Source organism: Pleurodeles waltl, chromosome 3_1 (assembly GCF_031143425.1).
Source record: "Pleurodeles waltl isolate 20211129_DDA chromosome 3_1, aPleWal1.hap1.20221129, whole genome shotgun sequence".
In the NCBI taxonomy this organism is placed as follows: Eukaryota; Metazoa; Chordata; class Amphibia; order Caudata; family Salamandridae; genus Pleurodeles; species Pleurodeles waltl.
In genome coordinates, this window is record NC_090440.1 from 688,678,376 (window position 1) to 688,698,481 (window position 20,106).

Sequence of the window (20,106 nt, forward strand, 5' to 3'; positions counted from 1 at the left end):
GCGCTAGTGCCTCTCTCACACTCACCAGTGGATGCAGTACAACTGGCTAGGCTTTAATGGTGAAAAGACAGAAATTCGGCATTTTGGGCCTGAAAGCCCATTGAGTCTCTTTTCCTCTTGGCCTGAAGATCTGGGTTGCAGTGAATGAAGCATGCAATCTGAGTGTGATCTTCAATATCATAATCCACTCTGAAGTCATGTCCCACCTAGATTACTAGAATGGCATCTGCACAACCCACACTCACACATTCCTCCTAAACCTCTAAAGTATACAAAAGTATGCAGCTACCCTTGCATTTGGACTAGAACTGCATGATTATATTACACCTGTAATCCAACCTCTTCAATGTCTCCCTCTGAAAAAGAGTGCACGTTTTAAAGCACTGTGTTGTCTCCAAGGATTCATGGGCCTTGTGTAAGACCATTCAATTTTGGGATTCTTAATTTGCGACTTTTACCAAACTGCAAAATATGAATGGCTTATCTGCATGTAGGTACAAATAAGGGGATGGAATAGCAGTTAATTAACATTTGAAAACTAGAGATTCACAAATTGTGGCTGATGTATTGTCAGAAACAGATGAAATCAACAAAGTGAGCCTACAGCTACGACCAAAGAATGCTCTGCTCCAAAGCATGTCTACAGTGAATTATGGTGACCAAGCCTGTAAGAAATGTCCATCAAGGGCACAGCACCCACACAGGAGCATAGGAGGCGCAGAACGAAATGTTCACAAAAAGGGCAAAAAAGGTAATACAGGAAGTATCAGCATAAGAAAAAAAAGCTTTTTGGCAAGACAGTAATAAAGTCACAGATTCAAAAAGAATCATATGCATTATTTATCCAAAATCATGTAAAATATGTGGGAAACAACCAATATACTACAGATGGTATAATATTTGTATCTGGAAGAAGGACAATCTAGCTGCAACTCTGTCTGAGGCATCTGTAAGTAGACAAGGAAGATGTCATGAAGATATTCCAATACAAAGAGAAGTGATGGAGTAACATTCTCTAGTGCCAGATGTGAGAGCTTATGTGTGTTTAATTCAAAATGTGTGTTAGTAATAGTAAGCAGGGCAATTAATCTACAATTTAATTCACATGTGTATACTGACATGGAACTGTTGCAGTTGAAACAAACTTGCTATAACCTGTTAAAGTGTGTATCCTCATTTGTGTTAACAAGGCCTCGGTGAGGCCTCAGCACCATCTTGTCCAAAATGGATGCTGCGTCATGTAAATTCTAAGTGAAGGAAAATGTGGATTTGTTTATTTCTGAAAAACACTGTTCTATACAAAAGCCTGCTAGAGGGCTTACTGTAGCAGTCTCTCAAGGACCCTCTGCTTGCACATTGTGTTGTATTCATTCACAACGGTTCACTGATGTTTATTTAACTAGCTTTTCCTGACACCTCTGCATCACACTATGTCAATATTAATGTAGTGGATAAGTTTATAAATCTTTAGCTTGATTTGTTGAAAATGTAAGTCTTTGCTCTTCTAACGCTTTCTTCTAACGCTTTCTTATAGAAAAAGTGGCTATATAAGTTTTTGAATTTGGGGTTGAGGCAGATCTTTCTGGGTACTTTCCTGTGCTGCTTTCTCAAAATGCGTTCTATATACACAATTTTCCCTGACACATTTAAAAAAGTATTATAGAAAAAAAATAGTTGAACAGAATTAGACCAAATTTGGCAGGTTCAACAGTCTTTAATATCAAGATGGCTGGCCCCACAGGAGTACTGCAGTGACATACATTAAAAGAATATGTGATCTGATTGGGCGAGAGGGGTTCCCTCCGTCAGCTGCTTTGGTACCACTATCGAGGAATGTGATTGGCTGGATGCAACATCAACAGAAACTATGCAGCCACCATTAGAGGCCACATGGACTTGGGTCCACCTGTCCTGAAGTTAAAAAAGAAATTAAGCTGTAAGGGGGCAGGTTAGTGGTACCCTGATGCCATTGGCTTTATGAGGGGAGTCCCAAAGGGATACCCCCTGGGGCCAAATTAAAAAAACAAATGAAAACAAATGTGAGCTGTAAATCCCAGCGAGGCTCCCTGAGGTAGAGCAAACTCAGAGAGGCCCTTCCATGTGGTCCTTCAAGGGTACTGCATCAAAAGAAACTTAAAACACAAAACAAATGAGGGGTAGGTATCCACAGGGAGTTGACTAGACAAAAGATGGCCCCTGCAAAAAAGGTAGAGGCACAGAACTATGGACATTATTTAGGGGTCGCCAGGGGTTGCAGCAGCCACCCCTGGCTTGCTCTATGCAACCCCTGACTCTTCCTCTGCAACCCCTGGCCTCAGAGGTGGCAAATTCAGTGCCAGGCACACCGTGTCTTCTCGTCCTTATGGACGTCAGTTAGGGCTCCAATTTCTTTGTCTTCTGTCAATTTTGTATTACACTAACAGTGAACAATAATGTATTTTTCACTATTAGAGTAATAAAAATTGAGTACCATTAGCAGGAATATGCCCTTCCATTGCAACTGAGGTAAGTAAAAAATCCTTTTAAATGTATGTGGTGTGCGTTCTTGCGGGTGAGACTTTGTTTGGGTGAGAGTGTCTATGTGCGAGAGTGTAAGTGTGACTTTGTGAGTATATATTTAAGTATGTCTGTATGAGAGAAAGTGGAAATTAAGGGCCGTGTGGAGTCACTTTCTCTACCCCTGGCTTTCGGTGAACTGAGGTCCATGTGCAGAACCAGGAGAAAACAACTAAAGAAGTATACAAAACTTGCCAACTAACATATTAAAAGACATAGGGAAGCATCCTCAATTATTATTCAATACCATACAGTCTTAGGCCCACAAATGAACAAAAACAGAATTTATTAAATACTTTTTTCTGTCAATATCCGTTACATTAGAAACAATCACTTTCTTTCAGAAAAAGTATATACAAAACCAACAGATGTTGTTTATCATTATCACCCGACATCCCATTCATACTACATGCACTACATATACATGCACTCTTATCAATCACACTTCATTCATTCAACCAAATTCAGACTGAATACATTGCAAAACATTTAATATAGTGAACCAGATAACATTCCACCACAGAATATATATTTCTCTACAGTGTAACTTGTATTATAAACACAGAGATCTTTCAAATAACATACTCAAATTTAAATCCAAAGCTCGCATTTAATTGTACACTCTTTGGGCTACATATAGAATGTGGAGAAACCAAAAAATTTTTTTTAGTTAGAGGTCAAAAAAAGACAACCTCCTTTTTATATACAAAATGTGATCTTCTGGTTCACTTTCCTTTCCCAACTTAATCACAGGCTAGGCCCTGTGAGCTGGACATCTGTGGAAGGGATTGGATGCGGTCTGGCCCTGCATCCAACTCTCTACAGTGCACGGTGAAAAGGTATACTCAATGAGGGAGCTAATTAAATATGATTACAAAACCCCAGAAATTCATTGAAAAAACACAAAAGTTAAAGTGATGTTATAGCTAAGCCTTGTCAGATATAAAAAGTATTTTTGGAAAAAAAAAAAAGAAATTCTTCTGGCATAGTTTACTGAGCTAACTATAACTTTTGCCCCCACCATCCACTGCTTATGACCTCACACATTACATCTTAAATTACATCATCGATGGTAAATTGATTTTTTTGTTTTAAACAGTAGTTTTCATATTATTATGTGGCCTAACTTTAAAATCAATTAACCCTTCGGTTAGTTCACTTAATTTTCTATTTTCTTTTTTTTACAAAAAGGTATATATTCTTACTGTACCTAAATATTATATCACTTTAACCTTTGTTGTTTCAGTGAACATATATATATAAATATATATATATATATATATATATATACACACACATATATATATATATATAAATACTTAAAAAATAAAAAATTAAAGGTTGCAGGGACGTTATAGTTAGGTTTTGAATTTATTTGTAGAAAACCATAGAAATTCAGCAGTTATAGTTAGAATTCTTTCAAGTAACTATAACTCATGCCCTAAGGTAACTATAACTCGCTCCCCCGCTGATGCATAGTATTTCTTCAATACAGTGAGTTCTAATGTTTCATTTATAACTGTAATAATGACGTTAAAGAGGTTGTCATGAGTGCTGTCATATCTGGGGTAATTAGCAGTGCAAGGTGAGGGTGCGAGTTACAGTTACCAGACGGTGCGAATTAAAATTACTTGAAGGAACTCTAACTGCTGAATTTCTATAGTTTTATATGAGTAAATTCAGAACCTAACTGACGTCCCTGTAACCACTGTTTTTTAAGTGAATTTCCATGTTTTTTTTAATGTACAGTGATTTCATTACTGTACGTTACTATATGTTAAACCAACCGCTGCCGCCAAAGGCCATGCGTGGCTGGGATTGGCTGTAGGGAGTAGCCAGTCCCTGCAGCCAAACCCTACAACCACTCAAACTTGTGCTGTGTAGGGCCTTCGGCTGTGCCCAATGGGGTTGTCCACAGGGCCTGCGGGCAACCCTTATAGCCAATGAACACTGCCTGACTCCACCCCCCCACCCCCAGGCTGATATAGGCCCCAGGGACCCAATCTCCCCAGACCTAGTCTAATCATTTAATTTTGAGGGAAGGATCCGTGCAGCCCCCCTCCCCAGGCCGATCTCCACCCTGGGGACCCCATCCCCCCAGGCCAGGTGTAATTTTTTTTTGGGGGGTGGAGGGGAGGGATGCCTTGAGGCTTCCCTTCCGATACCAATCTTTGCCCCGGGAACCAAATGCCCTGGAATCAGGTCATGTGACCTGGGTGCTACCCAGGGCACCGACTCTCACTGGTGGGAACCATGGGGGGAGCCTGAATGCCCTCACAGTTCCATCTGGCTTCCCACCTCCTGTGGGAGGCAGCATTGCTGTCATAGAGAGGGAGCTACTAAAGCAGCTTCTCTCTGCGAGAGCAGTTTCCTCTGTCTGCCTGTCCACAGAGATTTGACAGCTCTCCCTCCATCAGACCAAAGTGTTTGCTGTGACTTGGTGGCAGCTTCAAAGCTGCCACCAAGCCACAGAAACCAACTATGTCGCAGGGGTGGGCACCCAGAGACATAGCAGGAGCCGACCCTGGGGGGTGGCGGTCCCCAAGGCCACCTGTGGCTCCTCGAGGTGGACCGCATGGCCTCCCCTCCAGAAAAAATGTGCCCTGGGGATGTGCTGGTCCCCACAGCTGCAGGGGATCAGAAACTGACCCCCTTTCAATTTTTTCCAGATTGCCCCAGAGAGGTGATGGTCCCCGGGGCTGCGCAGCCCCCCACACACAATCTAATAAATACCCCAGGTAAATGGTGGTCCTTGAGGCTATAGGGGTCTGAAACGGAACCCCAATCGCTTTTTTAAAATATGCCCCGGGGAGGTCGCGGTTCCTGGGGCTGTGGATGAAAGCTCTGGGGAGGTGGTGGTCCCCAGGGCTACGAGGGGGGGCTGGCACCTCCCCCTCATATAAACTGAAATAGACCCTGGGGAGGTGGAGGTCCCCGGGCTGGATGGGGGAGGCTGAGCAGCCCCCCACACTTCAATAAGCATGGCCTCCAGGAATTGGCCCTCCTAAGGGCTTGAAAAAGACGAAGCGCAGGAGCCCATGCTTTGTTCTTTTTTTCTTAATATTTGCTGGATCAGCCACGAATTGCGGTGAAAAGTTTTTTAAAAAATGCTTTTTTGTTCTGGGAAGGTCCCTGTGGACCCCAGCACCAGAGCTAAGGGGTCAGGGTGTCTGTACCTTGGACCCTTTTCTTTTGTTGCACATTTTTGTGAAAGAGTCCCAAGATGGCTGCCAACACTTCCTGGTTTGAAGTGTCGGCAGCCAATCAGATCTCAGCACAAGATCGGAAGGGGTTGCGAATCCTTTGCGTCCCTTTATATACAAATTTGAATTTTCTTAAATTTTTTAAAACCTACTCAACAGATTTACAACAAATAATGAAAAGGGCTCTTTCTGGGCCAAGAGCTACCTTTCTGACAAATTTGTTATAAATCCGTCCAGTGGTTTTGTCGCTATGGCTGTTCAATTGTTTCTATGGGAATTAACATGGAAAAACCCTAAATTCTCCCCCCCCCCTTTTTATCTTGTCCCCCGCTTCAGGGATCACCATGAAGCTTTCCAAGCAGCAGCTCACGTGACTGTTGATTTTTTGGGGACATTTCCGTGAAGATTTGTGAAGTGGTGCCAAAGAGATTGGCAAACAAAAAACAGCTTTTTCTATAGAAACTAGGTCCTAACTATAACTACATAGTGGTGACCGCCAATAGGTGATTATATATACACACACAAACACACAACTATATATAGACACATAGATGCACACATACACACACTCACATTGAAAGAACAGACACATTGAATGTCACAATCCACAGACAGCACTGCTGCCTTAAATGAAGACAACCCTAACCCTATGTACATTGAAGAAAGGTTCTTCCAGGGGTTATGCCTGAAGCTCACTGACATGCTTGAGGAAGGTGAAAGCAACAAACAAATGCCACTTTCCAAGAGAGGAACTGAGGGGGGCAGGTGTGGAGGGGACTCAAATGGAGTACCCATGAGTCGTGTGAGTACAATGTTGAGATACCATGAGAGTGCCAGTGGGACCTGGGGACGAATGACCCTTCATGAAAGCTTTAATGACCGATATCCTGAAGACGGAGATGTGTTGTCTATTCTGAAGGTAAGTAGCCCCGGCGGCTAGATGTAATCTAGAAACATGCAAGTGAAGTAAGTAACAGACAACATCTTGCACAGGGGCTTTCTATGGATCAATTGTGACAGTAGCAGACAAATCTCTTCCACTTGACTGCACAGCAGGCACAGGTAGTACGTCTCCGAGCTTCCTCGAGAATGCTCATGTATGCAGGTGGAAGATTGAGGTATATAAATTCTATGAACTCAGGAGCCAGATCGCAAGCTTGGGCGACCTATGTTCTAGGGACGGATTTCTCCATGGTTCTGCATGAGAAGGTCTGGCTTGTTGGGGAACCTCTCATGAGGAACCAGTGAGAATTAGAGCAGAGTTGTGAACAACAGCTGGCAGGCCCATGTGGGTGCCACCAGGATGAGCATGAGGGCCACCACACCAGTAAGAGAGGCATCTGCTGTAACAATCCTCTGTGGAACAAGGTTGAGGAAAGGCCGCCCTTGCCACAGGTTGTTGGTGTTGCACCACTGCAGAGAGTGATAAGTGCGGCATCCAATCAACACAAGATCATCCTGTGACCGCCAGCCTGAGACCACTGATGCGCTAAACATTCTTGCACCTGACGTATGTGAAGACTGGTATTAGGTAGTAAGACAATGTAAAAGGCCTTCATGCCTAGGAGGCACACAACTGTTCCTACTGTGGTTTGCTGATTTTTTTTAAACAAGGGGAGCAGTGTCTGAAAGGACTAGATCATGGCAGGATTTGGATAGGCTACACCTACATCCAAGATGAGAATAGCCCCTAGGTAGGTCTGGATCTGGAGGGATTGGAGGTAGGATTTTGAGGCGTTTATGGTAAACCCTAAGAGATTAAGCAGCTGTATTGTGACCTGTTTGTGTTTGCGGCACTGCTGGCGGGTGGCACTTTAGATAAGCCAATCATCCATATATGGAAAAATGTGGATCCCTGTCTGCGCAGGTGTGCAGCCACCACCGCAAGGCATTTGGTGAACACCAGAGATGCACTAGTGACCCCCAAAGGGGAGCACTTTGAACTGATAAGGTCTTCCGCTGAGCACAAATCTGATAGAAGTGATGAGCCAGATGTATTGTTATGTGGAAATAGACATCCCTTAGGTCAACTGCAGCCATGAAGTCGCCTTGATGGAGAAGCAGAATGACATCCTGAAGGGTCACCAGGTGAACATGTTAAGACAGGATGTGCTAGTTTAGGAGCCTGAGGTCCACAATCGGCCTGATGGACCCGTTTTTTGGGTATTAGGAAGTAAAGTGAGTACACTCCAGTACCTTGCTGATGGTGGGGGACAGGTTTTGTCAGCCCTTTTAAGAGGAGGGCTTTGAACTCTGCCGTGAACAGCCACTGATGTTCCAGTGAAAGTCTGTGTTTGCGAGGTGGAACGGTGGCAGGAGTGAGCTCCAGACAATAACCATGTTAGATAATTGCCAACACATACTGGCCCGAGGTGACAGTTTGCATGAGGGAAAGCCACAGGTGTTGTGTGGTCGGGGAGAAGAAGCAAGCCGGGGTTTGGTGGCGGGTGTAGCTCCTTTTAGGGCGCTAACCTTGCTTCTGAAATTGTTGCCTCTATAGGACCATCTAAAACAGGGATCTCTAACCTTTTTTGTAATACGAGCTATTTATATTCAATTAAAACCATCTTGAGCTACTAATGTTATTACTGTTGTATTGGTGATGGAATCACGGGAAGATTATATTGGTTATGTACAGTGATCACCTCAGTTCATCAGGCAGAGTTGCCAGCAATAATGTAAAAAAACTTTGTCGGTGTGGAATGCTTCTACATGGGTAATACATAATAGCCATAGCTGCAGTGTCCTTCGCATCAAGACAATAATATTAGTAATAAGGCCCCAGAGTGCTGCATGATTGATCTGTAAATATCAGGTTTAGTTATAGTTTGGAAATATATTTATTCAACTATTTTTCTATAAACATCAGCTAATGAGTTCTGGAAATGCATACATTTTCATCTCAAATACATGCATTCCCCTCTTGGTACTAGGCTGGGCTGCACACAGGAGACCTACTTATAGGTAGCTGGCGAGCTACCAGTAGCTCACGAGCTACTCCCTGAGAAGCCCGATATAAATAAACTCTGGGATAGGATTGCTGGCCCTGAATGTGCTGATAAGACGTGGAGGCTTCAGGGGAAGTGGTCTTTGAGCCGCCACGGTATGGGGTGTGGCGAAAGAAGCCGCAGTGAGCGCAAGTTCGCAGTGCCCCCATCTTTTCTCTGTCTCCGGATCCCTTTTAATTTTTTCTGAAGCCTGGTCCACTTGTGGGCCAAAGAAGTGCTCACCATGAAAGAGCATGTTCAGCAAGTTCTTCTGAACTTCTATGCATTTCTGCGCAACTGAATGCAAGAATTCACCCATTCAGCAGCGGTGTTGGTTGCGTCCAGGGCACAGCGAATATAGGTGTTTGACATCAGCTTGCTATCAGAAACTCCTAACCCTGTTTTCAATGCTACTGGAGAAGTTCCATCCCAGTAGGCACAATCACATATTGCAAGAAGGCCGACAGAACAAGCAATGCACCAGTGGTTTGCCGACTGCGCTGCCACCTGTTTCCCTGCCGCATTTATGCCCAAGTGTCCACGGCCTCCTTGAAGGACAGCTGACATTTCGAGGGTAGAGCAGCAGGGCCCGAAGAGCAGACAAAGATGTGGCATGTGTGACGGTGGATGCCCAGGTGTTTCTGCTTTGAGTTGAGCTGCTCCTGCATCTGCATGGAGAAACAACTCAACTTTGCCAGAGTCAAACTTGCTGGTCAACACCGAAGACTTTTACTCAGAGGGTGCCTTTGGTTTTGGCACCGATGATCCAGTCGCTGCTGAGGCAGATGTAGTAGATGTCAAGGGTCAGCTCTGTGTTGGAGTGTCCAGCACTGAAGTGGTTAGTCTCAAAGACTTCTTTAGTGCCAAGTTAGAGTTGGCCGGGGTGTCCAGAGCACTTTGTTAGTTCCAACCATGCCCAAAGGCAGCAGAGGTCCGAAAGCCTTCCGCTTGTGTTCCAGAATGGCCAAGTGCCCTTTAGCTGACGTCTGCTCATAGGGAGTATGGTGTGGAGGTGGAGGGAGGTGATGTACTCATGGACAGCTGAGGTGGCGGAAGGTCTTCAATCTCCAGTTCAAAGCCAAAACTTTCTCAGGGGAGAAAGCCTCCTCATCTGCAGCTAAAGTTTGTTGATTTTGTTCTCTCTCAACCTCCTCGAACTGAGGAGGACTGGGGTATTGTCTCCACCTTACACAACATCTCAAGTCAACGTGTGCAACAGTCGTGAAGACTCTTTTTTGGAGCAGAAAGCATCACAGGCAGCCTCACTGTGTTCCGGCCACAAGCACAAATTGCAGACCTGATGGCGATCGGTCCGGGGGTATTTCACGTGGCAGAGCGGACAATATCAAAATGGCATCTGTTCCATCACTGTCAATGCACGGTGGAGAGATGCAACAGAGAGAAGAGAGTAAGCCCGACAGGCAAGGCCCAGGAGGGGCCGCCATCATCCCGATCTGAGATGGAAAATAAGGGAGGAATGATTAAAGTACAATACAGACCTAGGGAAGGACCCATGTGAACCGAAAGGGCCCCGCAACAGTATCAACCAGGAGCACACATCCGAACCCAACAGGGGAAAGAGACCATATGCATGTAAGGAAATGCCTCCTTGGCATGGTTACCCCCTGACTTTTTGCCTTTGCTGATGCTAAGTTTTGATTTTAAAGTGTGCTGAGGCCTGCTAAACAGGCCCCAGTACCAGTGTTCTTTCCCTAACCTGTACTTTTGTTTCCACAATTGGCACACCCTGGCATCCAGGTAAGTCCCTTGTAACTGGTACCCCTGGTACCAAGGGCCCTGATGCCAGGGAAGGTCTCTAAGGGCTGCATCATATCTTATGCCACCCTGGGGACCCCTCACTCAGCACAGACACACTGCTTGCCAGCTTGTGTGTGCTAGTGGGGATAAAAAGACTAAGTCGACATGGCACTCCCCTCAGGGTGCCATGCCAACCTCACACTGCCTATGCAGTATAGATAAGTCACCCCTCTAGCAGGCCTTACAGCCCTAAGGCAGCGGGCACTATACCATAGGTGAGGGCATAAGTGCATGAGCACTATGCCCCTACAGTGTCTAAGCAAAACCTTAGACATTGTAAGTGCAGGGTAGCCATAAGAGTATATGGTCTGGGAGTCTGTCATGCACGAACTCCACAGCACCATAATGGCTACACTGAAAACTGAGAAGTTTGGTATCAAACTTCTCAGCACAATAAATGCACACTGATGCCAGTGCACATTTTATTGTAACATACACCCCAGAGGGCACCTTAGAGGTGCCCCCTGAAACCTTAACCGACTATCCGTGTAGGCTGACTAGTTCTAGCAGCCTGCCACACACCAGACATGTTGCTGGCCACATGGGGAGAGTGCCTTTGTCACTGTGTGGCTAGTAACAAAGCCTGTACTGGGTGGAGGTGCTTCACACCTCCCCCTGCAGGAACTGTAACACCTGGCGGTGAGCCTCAAAGGCTCACCCCCTTTGTTACAGCACCCCAGGGCACTCCAGCTAGTGGAGTTGCCCGCCCCCTCCGGCCACGGCCCCACTTTTGGCGGCGAGGCTGGAGGAGATAATGAGAAAAACAAGGAGGAGTCACTGGCCAGTCAGGACAGCCCCTAAGGTGTCCTGAGCAGAGGTGACTCTAACTTTTAGAAATCCTCCATCTTGCAGATGGAGGATTCCCCCAATAGGATTAGGGATGTGCCCCCCTCCCCTCAGGGAGGAGGCACAAAGAGGGTGTAGCCACCCTCAGGGCTAGTAGCCATTGGCTACTAACCCCCCAGACCTAAACACACCCCTAAATTTAGTATTTAGGGGCTCCCCAGAACCTAGGAACTCAGATTCCTGCAACCTAAGAAGAAGAGGACTGCTGAGCTGAAAAACCCTGCAGAGAAGACGGAAACACCAATTGCTTTGGCCCCAGCTCTACCGGCCTGTCTCCCCCACTTCTAAAGACACTGCTCCAGCGACGCTTTCCACAGGGACCAGCGACCTCTGAAGCCTCAGAGGACTGCCCTGCATCTAGAAGGACCAAGAACTCCTGAGGACAGCGGCTCTGTTAACCAAAGACTGCAACTTTGCAACAAAGAAGGAACTTTGAAAAAACACGTGTTTCCCGCCGGAAGCGTGAGACTTGGCACTCTGCACCCGACGCCACTGGCTCGACTTGTGGAGAACAATCACTTCAGGGAGGACTCCCCGGCGACTGCGAGACCGTGAGTAGCCAGAGTCGCCCCCACAGCGACGCCTGCAGAGGGAATCCCGAGGCTCCCCCTGACCGCGACTGCCTGCTTCAAAGACCCGACACCTGGTAAAGGCACTGCATCCGCAGCCCCCAGGACCTGAAGGATCCGACCTCCAGTGCAGGAGCGACCCCCAGGTGGCCCTCTCCCTTGCCCAGGTGGTGGCTACCCCCCTTGCCTGCCTGCATCGCTGAAGAGACCCCTTGGTCTCCGATTGATTTCTATTGAAAACCCGACGCTTGTTTGCACACTGCACCCGGCCGCCCCGTGCCGCTGAGGGTGTACTTTCTGTGTGGACTTGTGTCCCCCCCGGTGCCCTACAAAACCCCCCTGGTCTGCCCTCCGAAGACGCGGGTACTTACCTGCTGGCAGACTGGAACCGGGGCACCCCCTTCTCCATTGAAGCCTATGCGTTTTGGGCACCACTTTGACCTCTGCACCTGACCGGCCCTGAGCTGCTGGTGTGGTAACTTTGGGGTTGCTCTGAACCCCCAACGGTGGGCTACCTTGGACCCAAACTTGAACCCCGTAGGTGGTTTACTTACCTGCAAAAACTAACAAACTCTTACACCCCCGAGGAATTGTTGAAAATTGCGCTGTCTAGTTTTAAAATAGCTAAATGTGATTTATGTGAAACCTGTATATGCTATTTTACTAATTCAAAGTTCCTAAAGTACCTACCTGCAATACCTTTCATTTGAAGTATTACATGTAAATATTGAACCTGTGGTGCTTAAAATAAACTAAGAAAATATATTTTTCTATACAAAAACCTATTGGCCTGGAATTGTCTCTGAGTGTGTGTTCCTCATTTATTGCCTGTGTGTGTACAACAAATGCTTAACACTACTCCTTTGATAAGCCTACTGCTCGACCACACTACCACAAAATAGAGCATTAGTATTATCTCTTTTTGCCACTATCTTACCTCTAAGGGGAACCCTTGGACTCTGTGCATACTATTCCTTACTTTGAAATAGCGCATACAGAGCCAACTTCCTACAATGCATTATTGCCAAAAGGAAGAGTCACATTATCTCATAATTGGAAAGACCTCTGCAAAGAAAAATAACTTACATGCATTCAGGCCAACACTAGATGGCAGGAGTATGCACAGAATGTACATCTACAGCGACACATGCCTCAAACATATACATATACATATATATATATATATATATATAGAGAGAGAGAGAGAAAGAGAGAGGGATACATTTTTGTATATACACACTCCATGCGAAAATTAGTTAGTTGATAGTAATGAGAACAACTCTAAAGGTAGTTTTGCATCTGTAAGTCACATAGACATGTACACTGATGTTTTTGTAGAATACCATGTAACCTTGCTGTTCAACAAACCTTTTTATATCAAACTAATAACCATTATTTATTTCTTCAAATGTTTTGTTATCCCACACTGGGGCAGTTACCTCTACAGGTAGTAGGGATTCATAAACTCCAGATTTAGCAGAAGTTCATCCACTAATACCTTATTTGTTCTAAGAAGGTGAGCTAGCCTTTATAGTAAAAGGCACATTGGATTCTCCATATTACTCTTAACGAACAAATTGTGAAGGTCTGATATAAATTCTCTCTCCCGGGCTTGGCTGGCTCAGCTTTATGTTTTAAAGTTGAAATAGTTCCCAGGTTGAGTTGGTAAATACTATGCCAAAAACACACATTATTCTCATGTTTTGGCACTAATCTACATCTAATAAAAATGAAGATCTGATGGACAAAGGCGTGCACTTTCAGTCATTAGGCAAACCTCCTTTTTTACCTCTCAACTTATTCTTACAAAACTCCTCAGGCAACCCACCTCCCTGTATATCTATCACTCATCACTAGCACTAACACAGGTATGCACCCTACACCTGACCTCTACCATTTTCACTCTGTGCCAGGCAAATACACAGGTTACTGGCTCTATCACTTCCAGGCAAATACACAGGTTCCTGGCTATATCACTTCCAGTTTTGATGCTCTTATCACTTCCCTTAGGTCTAGGAGATCTTTCATTTCTCATTTATAGATAGAAGAGCAACTGGAACACCTACTTAAAATAGTCTTCCCTTACCCTGTTACAATATTATTGAAAAGCTGATCTCCCTCCACTATGTGCTCTTGCAAAAACAGTTTACAAAGCAATCTTAAATTAGTTTTCTTAATACTTTTCCTCCGCAGCATACAATCAAAAGATGAAAATAAGACAAAATAGTTAGGCATAAAAAATAGGCAAAGATAAAGAGAACTCACTGACCAGTCGCATTTGGTGGGCACTTGTTGTAGGTGATGTCACCTGCAGCAGTTTTCTTCCAAGTCATCGACATTACATATTCATCCTTGCACATTTCATGAAAAGCTGCAAAGCAAAATGAAACATGGAATATGTAAACTAAGAGATCAGTGGATAAATAACATTACCAACAGAACAAAAGAGAAGGACAAAGAATAGTAAGAAAGGGTAACCAGTAAATGCCACACAGTGGAATCTTAGGGAGATGAAAGACAAGAATGCACTGCTAAACAGACTGGTATTCCACTGAAGGGAGGGGGCGGATAGGCGGAATCATGCAGAAGGTGAAAGAAGCACAGTACTGAGAACAAGACAATCATGACACATAGAGAAACAGAAAATAGAGTGGCAGGGAGGAGAGCGGAAGGAAGATAGTAAGTGGGACAGATTTCCCCTACAAAATAGATAATTGACAACTGTTCAACTGTGAGAGACTAAGTGATCAGGGGGTGAGTGTTACAGGTTAATGAAGAAAAGACAGCAAGTTAAGTCAATAAGCAAGTGATCAGGGGAAGAATGTTTCGGAGAGGGAGACCTGAAATGTACATTGTCATTCAACCAGAATTGAGTGGAAAGTAGAAAAGATGGAGAAAGAGAGAAAAGACGTCTGAGAGGGTAGAGCGAGGGGAGAGAGATGGGCAGGAAGAGAGGCAAAGAGAGCTGGAGGGAGAAACAGATCTGGGACAGGTGTCTATTGGGAAAAAAACAAATTGTTCCAGTCTGAGAGAGAGATCAGAAGAGGGTGAGTAGCATAGTTTAAAGCATAGTTTAAAGAAAAAAAGTCAAAGAGTCAATCCAATGAGCAAGAAACCAGGAGAGGGGAGAAGGATGTGGGAAAAGGACTGATGAAATATAAATTGTCATTCCAACAGTAGGAAGAGGGAGCAAGAATAATGGACAACACAAATCACATGAAACTGGCTGAAATGGCAAAGTACAATGCAGAGAGGCTGAGCCTCGCTGATTCTCCGAGGAGTGCACATGACCATCTTGAGGGAAGACCAATGTTTTTTAAGGTCATGTGCTGTAGTAATCTTTTGTCATTCCTTGTGCAAGAACAGGCACCCAGGCAGTTGAGTATACCATAGCTGTAATTTCTTACATTTTCATAATTGACTGTAATAGCTAGGGTCTGGAGCTACAAACAAGCAGCACCTTCTGCAGTCAAGACAGACCTCTTCTGACAGCAACAGCTAATGGTGTATTGTAACAAACTATTGTCAACATATGGTACTTTCATATTTTTGCAAAGCTAAATGAGGAGGAAGGATGTCATGGCCTATAAATATTTCAGAAGGAGTAGACACTAGCAATTAAAATTAAATTCAAATTTAATAAACATATAAATTAATCCAGAAAATGAACCTAAAAGTTGAACACTGATGAGAACATTATGTGAAAAGTCAGGGGGGCAACTGAAAGACAAAACACAATAGTAGAAAATAATAAACATGAAGGCAGAGATTGCAGATGGAAATATTGACAAAGGAAGATGTATGGATAATACAAAATTAAACAGATGAAGGAGACTCTTGAGGAGCAGAAATGACTAAGAAATGGACCGAGAAAGAGAAGACATGTAATAAAAATAGAACAGCTTCAGGAGACATCTCTGGGCCATTAATAAAAATCTACATTATCATAATCATCAGCAGCAAGGACTATTACACTGAATTTGTCCATATAAGAAGCGATGGGAACGTGAAGTGAGCAGGATAAAAGACAAGGGATGAAATAATGGAAAGGAAAAGCCACAAGAAAATGTGTATTAGATAAGGATTAGGAATAGTGATTGGAGGGAAATCCTGGGTGATGGGAGGAGGCAGGATGGTAAACAATACGGAGTATGAATGTACAGAATGGGTAATAAGGATGTTTCCTCTGTAAGACTGTAGACCTAAACCTCTTTTCAGTGTTTCGGTACACTATTCATCAGTGATAAGGATGAAAAATGGTTCTATAAAATCTATAAAACCAAAGCCTAGCTTGGGACACACCAATTCTTTGCTTATGAAGTTAGCAACCCTTACCAGACATAATTTGTGTGATGGTTCTGAATGCTTTTATTGTTGAAAGCAAAAACAGAAAACAGGAGAGGCCCTATCAACTAAATGGAGTTCCCATAAAGATACATTTGCCATTTAGCTATGTACTGGATCTATCCTAGTCCCAAATCAGGATACATTCTACAGAATAGAAAGGAACAGAGAAGGTGGAAGACAACCTCTTGGTGAAACTGCACACCAACTAGTGGAGGAGCATCAAGAATGTGGTGGTTGTAGAACTCATGTGAAGTAGCCCACACAAATTTCAGCATACTTTGACAGACATATGCTTAAAAAGACAACAGAAATGTCTTTGTCTTTAATGAGATGTGTAAGGATATTTTAGGGAACAGAATTCACCTGACTGAAGTATTAATTGAGAGAAAATCCATATAAAAATGTTGCTTTAGATGCTGTTCAAGCATCCACAATATCATATGTGATGAAAAGTTTATTAGAAGAATATAGGTTTTTTGAGGACAGTATTGAAAAACAGAACTGGCATCAGCAATACATCTTAACTGAAGAACATTAGAGCTACACTTTAGGGGTAACGATGAATAACTGTTCAGCTAAAAGACAATCGGGGTCATTACAACTCTGCCGGACGGTGTTAAAGCGGCGGTAAGACCGCCAACAGGCTGGCGGTCTTTTTTTTAGTATCATGACCATGGCGGTTACCGCCATGCTCATCCGCCGCTTCACCGTTCAGCCCGCCGGGGCGGAGACGACCGCTGGGCTGGAGACCTGGGTCTCCAGCCGGGCAGCCGTCACAATACCGCTGCAGGTATTTTGACCCGACTTACCGCCGTGGATTTCCAGCGGTAGGAACCACCATGAAATCCATGGCGGTAAGCCCTATCAGGGCCAGGGAATTCCTTCCCTGGCACTGATAGGGGTCTCCCCCACCCTGACTCCCTCCCCTACACCCCCACCACCCCTGCCACCCCCCAAAGGTGGCAGGGCCCCCCTCCAAACCCCGACCCCCAACATAACAACACTCATACACACATGACACGCAGGCACCAACCAACATACATGTCTACATCCACACACTCAGTCAGACACGCACACCCATATACAGACATACACGCACACATCCATACAGACATACATACAGACATACACGCACTCATTCCCAACACACGCAACACACCTGCAAGCATACACGCACTCACACCCCCCTCTACAAACACAGACGCACACCCCCATGCACCCACACAACACACAACTCCCCCTCACCCCCCTCCCCTAACGGACGATCGACTTACCTTGTCCGTCGATCCTCTGGGAGGGGACGGGAGCCATGGGGGCTGCTCCGCCGACACCACACCGCCAACAGAACACCGCCGCACCGAATCACAGGATGTGATTCGGTGGGCGGTGTTCTGTTGGTGTGGCGGTGGAGGTGGAGCAACCTCCACTTCCCCGCCGCCCGCCAGTATGGCTGTTGGCGGCTCTCCGTCGTAAAAAGGACAGAGAGCAGCCAAGAGTCATAATATGCCGAGCGGCAAACCGCCACTACTGGCGGTCTTCCGCACGGCGGTCCCTCTGCGGTCTTGTAAAAAGACCGCCGAGGTTGTAATGAACCCCAATATATGGTTTTAAGGTGCACACAGCGCACAGTTCACTTATGCCCTTCACAGATGTGATCAAGAAGACTGCCTTCCACAAAAAGCAACTGTGCTTCAGAGGAGGAAATCAGTTTGTACATGAAAAATGACCAAACACTCTTCAATCCCATCTATCTTGCGAATTTGCCACAGTAGGACAAACATGCTAGTGAGTTAAGTGACACTTGATGTCACTGGAGGTAAACAAGAAATCCTCGGGACCTTGCCTGTAGGTATGATGACCCAGTTCAATGTCTGTTGTTGCCAGGTATCTGAACAATCAAATGACACCATCTACAGAGCACAAAAGAGAATGACTAACCTTGGAATGAACAAATCCTCTGTCATTTGCTGGATCTTAGTGGTGGGTTTTCTAGCAGCTGTCACAACATCCAGATTGTCATTGATGCTAAATGTCGACTTTAAGCTCCTAAGTCATTTCTTAGCATCTTGCCCTCTCCCATATCTGCTGCGTCTCATCCACGAGGACCAATCAGGGTTTATCCCTGGTAGAAATATTTTACACAACCTGCAGTGCTTTCCACATGTCATGCATTTGCCGCATGTCCAGAAGGGTTGCTGTGCGTTGGCCTTCCTGTACATTGAACAGGCTTTTGACTCCTTTAACTGGGAGTATGTGTGGAGAGTACTGGAGAGAATGGGACTGGACCACCTCTATATAAAATGTGTTGAGTTACTCTATGCACGTCCACAGGCGAGGGTCCGAATGGGATGTTGCATCTCAGAAGAGACAGTCTTGAGAAGTGGTACCAGATAGGGATGTCCCTTGATTTCTGCCACGGTCATGGAGCCATTGGCGTGCCGACTTCCGCAAACTCTCTAGGGATGGGGCATAACAGTAGGTGCTACATAGCATATAGTGCTGCTGTATGAGGATGACACCATGATATACCTCAGGCAAGCGGATATATCCATTCTGATACTTCTAAATATTATGCAAGAACACTGGGAGTTTTTGGGGCTCAAGGTGAATCTTTCCAAATTGGTCTAGTTCCCACTGCGGAGCCTGCTGGGTTGCTCCCTTGAGACCCTGCCAACGGTGGGCCTGCCCTGGCAGTTAAATGGAATTAGGCATTTAGGCCTCTACATCGCCCATCAGGAAAAGCAGTCTTATGAACTTAACATGGGACGTGTAATGATGGGATTCTGACCCTCCATACAGTTTTAGAATACCCTGCATTTTTCAATGATGGTGAAAATAGCACTTTTGAAAATAGTGGTTCTACCTAGATGTGTATATGCGATGCAAGGTTCCTTCTACAAAAACCCAAGAGCGGTCTTTAAGGAGCTGGACAAATTAATAGTGGACCTGCTCAGGCAGGGCAGATGACAATTGCAACATGCAGTGCACTGGTTGGATGGGGAACAGAACTGGGAACAAACATTATTGAGTTCTCGCACGAGGGAGGCCATCTGGGGGAACTGTTGATGCAAGGAAATAACAAATAACACATGTTTCCTGTGATCGCCTTGTGGGAAGAATGTGCGAGAGGGCTATCAGACAGGCTTAGAAGGGCACCCTATGTCGCTGACATGGATATCTGGACTCTTTCACCATTTGCACAAATAGCACTCAGAATGAGAGTGGCTAAATGGCAAGAAGGAGGATGCATAATGCTCTCTGACCTTCACCGAGCAGGTAGGTTCATAACATTATAGAAGGCACGGAAATCATTTACACTGGGTAGTGGTCACTTTCTTCAATATGCAAAGGTGGCAGCCACGGCTAGGCAGCTGTGGCCTTCATTCCCGGATGCCCGGAGCCAACTCAAACCCTGGTCACTCTTCTGGCAATGGCTGGGGGATGTAGGATAACACACTTATACCACGCACTCACACAGAGAACAAAACAAAACCATTACCCATTGAAAATACATAGTAATAATACAGCAAGAGCCCCCTGATCCCACGCGACTGAGATAATATATATCCAGCCATGAAAGAGGTGGCTGTTTGTTCCCACTTTAAACAGATACAATATAATTACATACATTTGACATACCTTTCCCCTAAAAGCCTACACACTATAAACCCCACCAGGCAACAGAGATACCTCGAGATGTTGTGCAGAGGTCACAGATTTTATTCATATGGTGTGGTTTTGTCCTGCACTACAGACATACTGGACAGGCATTGTTGAGGG

The 20,106-nt window shown here is 45.0% G+C and overlaps 1 protein-coding gene across 18 annotated transcripts in view; it reads right to left on the reverse strand.

The window, feature by feature from the left end:
* The window catches only part of ADGRB2 (adhesion G protein-coupled receptor B2), a 1,191,470-nt gene that overhangs the window by 515,864 nt on the left and 655,500 nt on the right, over positions 1-20,106 (reverse strand). For all 18 annotated transcript variants that reach the window (XM_069223314.1, XM_069223308.1, XM_069223306.1 and 15 more), the window contains one exon: positions 14,249-14,350. In XM_069223314.1, the coding sequence (XP_069079415.1) occupies positions 14,249-14,350 (102 nt within the window). The remainder of the gene's footprint in view (positions 1-14,248; positions 14,351-20,106) is intronic.